The sequence below is a fragment of the Physeter macrocephalus genome, unplaced genomic scaffold (genome assembly GCF_002837175.3).
Source record: "Physeter macrocephalus isolate SW-GA unplaced genomic scaffold, ASM283717v5 random_872, whole genome shotgun sequence".
In the NCBI taxonomy this organism is placed as follows: Eukaryota; Metazoa; Chordata; class Mammalia; order Artiodactyla; family Physeteridae; genus Physeter; species Physeter macrocephalus.
The window spans coordinates 1-9,867 of record NW_021146158.1 but is presented as its reverse complement, the minus strand read 5'-3'; the positions used below and the strand labels follow the sequence as shown (position 1 = coordinate 9,867).

The window sequence follows — 9,867 nt, the reverse complement described above, 5'->3', positions numbered from 1 at the left end:
GGGCACTGGGGTGTACCCCGTGGCGGAGATCCGGGCTTCGCGTTCCGGCTCCGTAGCTTGGGCGCCGTGTGACTCTTGGGAAAGCCACGGGCCCTCTCCGAGTCTGTTTCCTCACGTGTACAACGAAGATGACGATAATAATAGTGGCTGCAGACTGCTCTAGAAGCTACCGTCTGGGCCTCCTCATGACCCTTTTCCTGCGCCGCGCTGGTGGGAAACAGGGAGCACTATTCCCATTTCACAGTCAGAAACACCGAGGCGCCGAGCTGTTTTGAATGTTTTCTGGGGTGATGAAGGGAGACACTAGAGCATGCGGAGGGGCTCCAAGCCAGCTGGATGGGCCGAAGCAGGGCTATTAATATCGGGGCGACTAGGGGAAGAGGGGGAATGTGCTGAGCCGCGAAACACCGACGCCACCGAAGCGGCAACTCAATCTTCCCGGAGCGCCGCCGGCCAGCGGGACCGGGGTGCGGGACTTCTGCGGGAGGGGCGGGGCCTGCGCGGGTGGGCGGTAACCGCGCTGCCCTACCGGCTCTAGCGCCAACGAGATTCCAAGCATCTCTTTGGCTCGTTCGGCCGTTCAATCACATCTCCGTATCTGCGGGCCCTCCCCGTGAACCTGAACGCTCGCTCACCCCCTTCAGAGCGTCTATTGGTCGTAGCAGACGTCCGTTTGCCACTCTCCCCGCCCCAATACGGAAGCGGAGGGGTACCCGGGATCCGACCGCTAGTGGGTCCAGGCCATGGGGCAGCCCTGGGCTGTGGGGAACGCGGAGGCGGCGTCCGCGCGGCTTCCTCTTGTGCTCACCGCGCTGTGGGCCGCGGCCGTGGGCCTGGAGCTGGCCTACGTGCTGGTACTGGGTCCCGGGCCGCCCCCACTGGGACCCTTGGCCCGGACCTTGCAGCTTGCGCTGGCAACCTTCCAGCTGCTCAACCTACTGGGCAACGTGGGGCTCTTCCTGCGCACGGACCCCAGCATCCGGGGTGTGATGCTGGCCGGCCGTGGTCTGGGCCAGGGCTGGGCGTGAGTGGGGCAAGGGATCTGGCGGGGGGAGAAGCGGGAGCTTTGGGCAGGGGGAGGGCCTCAGGACCTGAAGATGTTAGAACCAGTTTACAGTAAGATCCGCTTGAACCAGACGGCAGAAGGAGTATCCTTCATCCACTTACAAATATTTGAGTACCTACTACGTGCAAGGTACAATTCCAGGCACTGGAGGTACAATAAAACATATTCCTGATTTCAGGGAGGGGGCAGATGATAAACTTTAGGCATAATAAATCAGAAAATAATGTAGAATGTTAGAAGGTGTTGGTGGTAAGGAAACAGAGAGAGCAGGATAAAGGAGACCCAAATTGCAGTTTGAAATAGGGTGGTCAAGGTAGGCCTCATTGAGAAGGTGGCATTTGAGCAAAGACTTGAAGGAGGGGGGAGAGTTAGCCACAGTCATCTGGGGGAAGAATGTTCCAGGCAGAGGGAACAGATGATGCAAAGGCTCTGAGGCATTTGTGTGCCCAGCACGTTCCAGGAGCAGCAAGATAGCAAGTGTGGCCAAGGTGGAGTGAGGGGGGAGAAGAGAAGTCAGAGACGTAAAGACCTTGTAAGACCTCGAAGACTTTGCTTTTTACTAGAAGTGAAATGGAGAGCCATTGGAGGGTTTTGAGCAGAGGAGGGACATGACTTAGATTTTATTTACTTGATTTATTTTTTTCTTGGCCGTGCCAGGGATCGAACCCGGGCCCTCGGCAGTGCAAGCGCGGAGTCCTAAGCACTGGACCTCCAGGGAGTTCCCCTGACTTAGATTTCAAAAGGATCAGTCTGGCTGCTGGGGTGAGACTACACGAGTTGGGACAAAGGTGGAGTCAGGGAAGCCAGGCAAGAGGCTGTTGCAGTAATCCAGAGGGGAGCTCGTGGTGACTTGGACGGAGGTGGTAACAGTGGAGGACAGGAGAAGTTTGCTTCCGGATGTTAGAGACCAGAGAAAGCCCTCAGGACTGGGGCTCTCAGAGCTGGAAGAGCCCTCAGACCTGCTGTGCCAGGAATGGAAGGGCGTGGGAGGTGGTGTTTAGCCTGCATTTACCTGTGAAGAACCTGAAGCTTAGAGAGGCCTGCTTCCCCAGGATGGGCTCAGGGGCTGACCAGGCATGAAATGGAGCACTCAGAGCTGCTGGGGGAACTGACCCTGTGGTTCCTTCCCTGCAGTTACTGCTACCAGTGCCAAAGCCAGGTGCCACCGCGCAGCGGGCATTGCTCTGCCTGCCGCATCTGCATCCTTCGCCGGGACCACCACTGCCGCCTGCTGGGCCGCTGCGTGGGCTTCCACAACTACCGGCCCTTCCTGTGTCTGCTGCTTCACACCACAGGCGTCCTGCTGCACGTCTCTGTGCTGCTGGGCCCTGCCCTGTCAGCCCTGCTGCGAGCCCACACACCCCTCCACACCGCCGCCCTCCTCCTGCTGCCCTGGCTCATGCTGCTCACAGGTGGGGGGCCGGGGAGGCCTCCACAGAGAGGCGGAGGCCCGTTCTGGTGGTCGATGGGATTTCCGGCTGGTTCTCCAGGCAGCGCCCTGGGGACCCAGTCCCGGTGTCAATTACGGGAGGTGACGGGAGCCTGGTATTCACTTGGGTGTACGGTCTGGTAAAATACAGGGCCTCGACGTCGGTACAGAGTTCTGGCTGAGAGAATCAGGGGAGGGTTCCGGAAGGTGGTGGCAGGGGAGGAAAGCCTAGTGGGATTTCACCTCGAGGGGGATGGGACGGGGAGAGAGCATTCTAAGTGGGGGGCGTTCGGAGCTAGGGGAGCAGCGAGAACAAAGGCTTGGAGGTTGGGCACGGAGTAGTGAAGGCATTTGATGGGAATTGTGAGAATTAAGGCTAGGGCAGTAAGTGAGGACTGGATGGTGGAGGGCCTTGAATGGAGTGTGAGGAGATGGTCCTTACTTGACTGGGCAGTGGGGAGCCAGTGAAAGTTACAGGCAGGGGAAGGTCCAGTCTTTGGAAGTGGGGAGGGGATGTTTTGAATCAGGAGACTGATTGAGAGGCTGTGTTCTGGTTGACACTTTCCTCTGACACCACCCAAGGTAGAAACCCCACTGGTTTTTTATACTTTGTTCTCTGCCCCCCAAAATGCTTCGGGCTTTCTTTTCCCTGACTCCTTCCTCCTGACCTGTCCCCGCTCCTCTCTGTAACCTTGTCCTGCAATTACTAAACTCCCTGACCACTCTGAATAGTGGCTCTGTCTCCTCATCCTATCCAAGCCCAGCTCTGTCCCCAGGACCCGCTCCCTGCAGCCCAGGGCGGGTCTTGGGAGGCCCAGTGGGGCTGTCAGGGTCTTCCTGTGCCCACACTGGCTCCCTGAGCAGTCCTCCTCTGCCCTCCTCATGACCCCCCTGCCTCCACTGAGACTCAAGCCCTCCATCTGCTCCTGTCTGCAAGCCCCCAACCCCCGGTCATCCACGGTCTCCCACTCGCTTCCCGCAGTCACTGAAGACTTGGGCTCCGGCCCCTCGTCTCCCTCTCAGCCCTGGGCCTTGCTGAAGGCACAGGTATCTGAAAGCGTGGGTGAATGGCCCCAGTCGCTCAGCTTCTTGACCTTCTCCTCCCCTCCTCCTTCCCCTACTCCCACATCCCCACCCCAGTCGTGTCAGAATCCAAAATGTGTCACCTCCCAGAGCACCCCATGTCACCCCTCTCTGCCCCCACCACCTCTCCTATCCATCTGTCACTCTGTGCTCCGCAACCCCGCTCCGGAGCTCCGGGCCCTCACCTTCCTGTCCATCAGCACCTTCCCCCTTCACCGCCCCAGGTCCAGCGTGGCGCCCTCATTTCCACCAGCCTTCTGCAGCATCTCATCTCAAGCCTTTTTGCTCCGTCTTCCTTCTGCTGTGCCTTCCTGGCTTCTCTGTGTCTGCCGTTGGCTGCGGAGAGCTGCCAGAGATGCCTGGTACTCGGTGGCAGTCGGTGTCACGTCACGTTCATGGCTGCTGACCTCAACAGGCCCTCAGCGGTGCCTGGCTGCCCTGGTTTCTCATAAGCTTCCTCCCCCTAATCGCTGCAGCTCCAATCTTCCCACTTTCCTGTCCTCCAAGCCCCAACCTGTCTTGAAAATACATCACAGAGGAAATTAGACATCAGATGGCACGTCCAGAATTGGCTGTCCCGTCCTGGGGCCAGAAGCTCACTGCCCCAGCTTCTCCTGGTGCCCGACCCCTCCTTCCTGCTGGGAGGCCTCACACCGTGGGTCGCTTCTCCTCCTGCCACACTCCAGGGTCCCTCCACTGGCTTCCTTCGGGTTTTCCCACCTGGTACAAAGCGTCTCTTCACCCCACGTCCTCCTCTTCCAGCTCATGCCTTCTGGCTCTTTCATCAGCAGCCAAGTCAAAGAACTTGCTTGGGCTGTAGGCTGCTTTTCCCCTTCCTCCCACCCATTCCTCCACCTGCTCCAAACTGGCTTCTGCCCCCACCCGTCCTCCGAGACTGCCACAGTCCCCAGGCCTCTGTCTCCACAAAACCCAGAGGACCCTTCTGTGTTCTCTTCTTGCTTATGAGACCTTTCAGCCTCATAAAACTGCTGGCCTTCAGCCTCCTTAAAGGGCTCTACGCTTGACGTCCCCGACGGCTTGTACTTTGGGGTTTCCTCCTTCCTTCCTGGTTTCCCTACATCTGATCCCTAAGGACCTGGTTTCCTGGCTGAGGTCGAGACGCCATTCTCATCTCCCTACGCACTCTGCCGGGTCTCGGAACCGCCCGGGTACCGACCGCTCACAAATCTGCGTATCCAGCCTGGGCTTCTCTCCTGAGCTTCCAGAACTGTCCACTCACTTGTCTCGCAGGCACCTCTCCATCCTGCCTCAGGACCTTCAAACAGAATGTGTTCTCCCCTCTTCACTTAGCAAATACCTCCTTAACCTTCAGGCATCACCTAAGATATCACTGTCAAAATAGATGAAGTTTATTTCCCTGAGCCTCTTAATAAGTTTCCATGTCATCTCCCCGCCAGTAGGCTCTCTTTTTTTTATTGAAAAAACATTCACATAACATGAAACTCATAATTTTAACCATTTTCAAGTGCACAATTCAGTTGCATTTAGTATATTCGCAGTGTTGTGCAGCCATCACCACTGTCTTAATTCCAGACCATTTTCATCGTCCCCAAAAGAAACCCTGTGCCCATTAAGCAGTCGCTCCCTATTTCCCCCTAGTGCCCCCAGCCCCTGGCAACCAGTAATCTTCTGTCTCTATGGATATGTCTGTTTGGGACATTTCATGTAAATGGCACCATGTGATACATAACCTTTTGTGTCTGCCTTCTCGCGCTTGACATAACATTTCACGGCATCTTGTAGTTCATTAGTTTACCTGATACTTATTACCTTCTGTGGGTCAAGATGATGCAAGATGCTGTACTTTTCCATTGTCACACACGTCACAGCTGTAATTAAGTAACTGAGACATGATCTCTTGAATGTCTGTCTGTGAGCTCCCCGAGGTCGGACATGCGACCTGCCATTCATCCTGATATTCATGGGAGGTGCTCACAAGTCTGTGATGCACGAGTGAAAGTCGCATCTAGGGCAGGGAGCTGTGTGTGCCCGTTTCACCGCTGTGTTCCCATCAGCCGGCATGGGTTGGCCAGGGAGCAACAACTCAGCGTTTGCTGAGCGGAGGAATGCGCCCTGCTTCACGATGGGGTAGGGGACGGGAGGAGGGCAGGAGCTGGGCTCTGGGACGGCTGGGCTGCTGCTTCTCCTTGACCCTCTCTGCTCTCTCCTTGCAGGCAGAGTGTCTCTGGCGCAGTTCGCGCTGGCCTTCGTGACCGACACGTGTGTGGCGGGTGCACTGTTGTGCGGGGCTGGACTGCTCTTCCATGGGATGTTGCTGCTGAGGGGCCAGACCACGTGGGAGTGGGCTCGGGGCCGGCGCTCTTACGACCTGGGCCTCTCCCACAACCTGCAGGCGGCCCTGGGGCCCCGCTGGGTCCTTGTCTGGCTCTGGCCCTTCCTGGCCTCCCCGTTGCCGGGGGACGGCATCAGCTTCCAGACCACAGCTGATGTGGGACTCATGGCTTCCTGACTCCAGGAAGAGCCTGAGCTCTTCCTGTACAAGGAGTGGGGAACAGGAGAGGGGGCTCAAATAACTCATTTCAGGCCCACCCCCAGCCTCAGAAGGGGCGGCAGGCTGGTACTGATGCCTGCTTTCGGCAACTCCGGCCCCGCCCTTAGCCCTGCCCTTGCCCGGCTTGGACTCCTAGTGTCCGGGGCTTGGGCCCTGCGGCTCTGCCTCTATCAGTGGCCCCTGAGCACAGCGCAGGGTCTGGCAGGGGGCCGCTCGGCCTGCCCAGCTGCCCCTTTGCCAGGTTAATAAAGTGCCCACTTGGTTCTTGGACTCCCTCCATCTTTGTGGGTTTCTGGACCTTCCCTGTTGCCCGGGCTGCCGTTTTTGGTTCCTCTGATTGTCAGGCCTGGGAAGCACAGAAGGCCTGAGGGTGTGAGGCGCCAGGGCCCTGCCTCCTGCGGCCTTGGGGCGGTGGGGGGTGGCCAGCAGCTTAAGGCAGAATGTAGTGATCCAGGGTCTGAGAGTCCAGAGTTCTTTCCCAGGTTCAGCGCTTTACAGTTAGGGACATTTCACAGCAGCAATTTCAATGAACTTCTCTCCAGCTAACGCGGTGCGCTGGGCAGCAATTATGTGGGTGATAAAGCTCTGAGAGTTGATGTGATAAGATCACGTGGTAGTAAATGGAGGAGTCCGGATTTGAACCCAGATCTTTGTGCTTTCTCCTTCACCCTTGAACAGCCGGAAAAATCAAGGCAGAGAAATCAGGTGGGGATGTTCGAGCATCTGTGCTGGATGGTGCTGAGACTGCTAAGCTCCTCCTCTCTGGACTCTTCAGGAGCTACTTGTTAGACACTTTTATTTAAATATAGTAAATAGACATTTCCAGTTAAATGTGGCAGGTTTAAACATGTGAGTTTGTTTCCTCTTAAAATCTAAAATGATAGTAAAGAAATTAAAAATGATGTAAATTTACGAAGACAGAAAATAGGAGGGAGACAGCCCTAGACCAAAGAGCCTGACCACATTCTGAAAGATGGAAAGTGGATAGAGGCTCATGTACTCTCTCAGAGAATTAGAAGTTGAAATTAAGCGTTCCCCTCTTGGAGGGGCCAAGAGGCAGCCCGATCGCCCCCAGGAGCCCTGGAGAGGTTCACCGTGGAAGGCAAGGTTTGGGGCTGACGGTAGGACGGGACTGATTCAAGGTCTCTGAGAAGCAGCTACGTTGCCCCGCCCCCAGGACCCCCCCGCTGGGGTGGAGGCGGGGGCTTTTCGAAGAAGCTTTGCATCTCGGGGGCCCTGGGGAGGGTGGGGGTGAGGGACTGGACCAAAAATGGAGTTAAGTGAAAACCTACAAGTGCTGCTGGGGGAGGGGGGTAGTCCTTCAGTGACATGGCAGGCTTGCCTTCCAAGAACCCGCAGAGAAGCCCACCCTTCTGACACGCCCCGCCCATGCCCACAAAGGTTTGAACTGCTAAGACTTCTTTGTTTTTCTAAACAGCATGCTCTATGACTTTTTTAACTCTGTTAGGAACTTGGTGTACCTGTCACTTTGTGCCGTACATAAGCATTGGCAGACTTCTGTTTCCTCTACTGCTTTACCCCTCGCCCTCCAGAATATCTTGTGTTTTTTTTATAGTGAAAAGATACAAGGAAATATTTATAAAATAAAGAGACACAACACCCTCCCCGCCCCCATTTAAGAACTGGATACTGTTTCCTTTGAGGTCCCTGCTGTGCCCCTCCCTGGTAGAGGAAACACTGTGCTGTCTTAATCATCCCCTTGCTTTGCTCTGTGATTTTATTACATATGTTTGTACTGGTTTTGCATGTTTTTGAATTTTATATAAACGGAGCCACACCATGTTTATTCTTCTGTGATTTGCGTTTTCCTTCAATATTATGTTTCTAAGATTTATCCAAATTAATGTGTGTGGCTGTAGAGCATTCCTTTTCCTTGCTGTATAGTGATCCATTGAATATACCACAATTTATCTTTCTCTCCTGTCCCACTGATCATTCTATCTACCCCTGTGTATGATCTCCTAAGATCTATACTTGGCCCTTGCTCTTCCATATAAATTTTAGAATCGGCTTGTCAAGTTCCACCAATAAAACCCCCCCTTGAAATTGTGAATGGAACCCAACTGAATCTATAGGTCAGTTTGGGGAAAATCAACATCCACGTGAATTTTCCAGTTCGTGAACGTGGTGTAGCTCTCCATTTAATGTTTTCAATAAAGTTATGTATGTTTTCTCATAAAGATCATGCCTTTTTTGGTTAGATTTATTCTTATGTATTTGATATTGTGATGCTATCATTCATAGTTTATGAAAATAATTTTCTTATGTCCAGCAAATCTAAAACTTATTTACTTGAAAATTCTTCTGGGTTTTCTGTATTTATAATCATATCTATGAAAAGATAGTTCTTCCTTTTTAATTTTTATATCTCTTATTTTTCTTTAATTGTTTTTTTTTTTGGCTGTGCCGCACGGCTTATAGGATCTCAGTTCCCCGACCAGGGATTGAACCCAGGCCATGGCAGTGAAAGCCCAGAATCCTAACCACTAGGCCACCAGGGAACTCTTATTTTTCTTGCCTCTCTGTCTGGGTGGAAGAAAGGGTGGCTACCCTTGACTTGTTTCTCACAATAGGGGGAATGACTTCAATATTTCACCATAAAATATGTTTGCTGTGTTTTTTAATTTAGTAGATGACTTTTATTAGGCTGAGAAAGTTCCCTTCTATTCCAAGTATGTTGAGTTTTGATTCTTTTACTTTCATTCTCTGCCTCTTAAGAATGGCCTGTAGACGGATTGTTTAAATCTTTGTCTTCTAATAACTGAAGTATAGTCAATTTTTTTTGGCCACACCACACAGCATGTGGGATCTTAGTTCCCTGACCAGGGATCAAACCTGTGCCCCTTGCAGTGGAAGCGCAGAGTCTTAACCGCTGGACCGCCAGCCAGGGAAGTCCCAGTATTTAGTCATTTTTATCTATTGTAATTAACGTTCTTGGATATATTTCTACTCCTTTATTTTGTGCTATTGTCCTAGCTTGGCTAGTTTTTTACCCTTTTAAGTTATTTTCTGCTGGGTGTAGAATTCTAGGCTAATAGTTATTTCCTGTCAATATACTGAAAATATTATTCTGGCTTCTGGTGTCTATTGTTGCTCTAAGTCAGCTGTCATCTATTTCATTGTTTTGTTGTTACCGTTCCTTTGAAGATGCTTTCTGTCTCCAACGGCTTCTAAGAATTTTTTGTCTTTGGTATTCTACATTTTACTGTGATGTGTCCAAGTGTGGTTTTCTTTGTATTTATCTAAATGGGATTCCTTAGGTTTCTTGATTCTATGATGTCTTTCATCAGTTCTAGAAAGTTCTCAGTCATATCTTCAGATGTTTTCTCTGTCTCTACCAGAACTCTGATTAGACCTTCCTACTCCATCCTCCTCGTCTTTTTTAAAAAAATATTTGGCTGTGTCGGGTCTTAGTTGTGGCACACAGGACCTTTAGTTGCAGCATGCGAACTCTCCGTTGTGGCATGTGGGATCCAGTTCCCTGACCGGGGATCGAACCCAGGCCCCCTGCATTGGGAGCACAGAGTCTTAGCCACTGGACCACCAGGGAAGTCCCCCTCCTTGTCTCTTAATAGCTCCTATTTTCTCTGTTTCTGGCATTCTGAAAAATTTCCACAAATCTATCTTCCAATTAAGTCTTTCATCAACTGCTAAACCAATCTATTGATGTTATTTTGGTTTCTGTTTTTAGTGGTTGTACCAACTCATCGAGTTTTTTTTTTTTTTTTTTTTTTT

The 9,867-nt window shown here is 52.4% G+C and overlaps 1 protein-coding gene across 1 annotated transcript; it reads left to right on the top strand.

Moving 5' to 3' along the window:
- Positions 1-531: 531 nt before the first annotated feature.
- On the top strand, positions 532-6,379 carry ZDHHC24 (zinc finger DHHC-type containing 24). The gene is made up of 3 exons (XM_007115046.3): positions 532-1,024; positions 2,201-2,478; positions 5,774-6,379. The coding sequence occupies exons 1-3, from the start codon at positions 744-746 to the stop codon at positions 6,067-6,069; spliced, it is 855 nt and encodes a 284-aa protein (XP_007115108.2). The 5' UTR covers positions 532-743; the 3' UTR covers positions 6,070-6,379.
- The last annotated feature ends 3,488 nt before the right edge of the window (positions 6,380-9,867 follow it).

Excerpts from the sequence above, each read along its gene's own strand:
- ZDHHC24 (XM_007115046.3), top strand. The coding sequence starts at position 744 with ATGGGGCAGCCCTGGGCTGTGGGGAACGCGGAGGCGGCGTCCGCGCGG. Across the intron at positions 1,025-2,200 it reads GGTCTGGGCCAGGGCTGGGC|TTACTGCTACCAGTGCCAAA; the intron begins GTGAGTGGGGCA and ends CCTTCCCTGCAG. Across the intron at positions 2,479-5,773 it reads CTGGCTCATGCTGCTCACAG|GCAGAGTGTCTCTGGCGCAG; the intron begins GTGGGGGGCCGG and ends CTCTCCTTGCAG.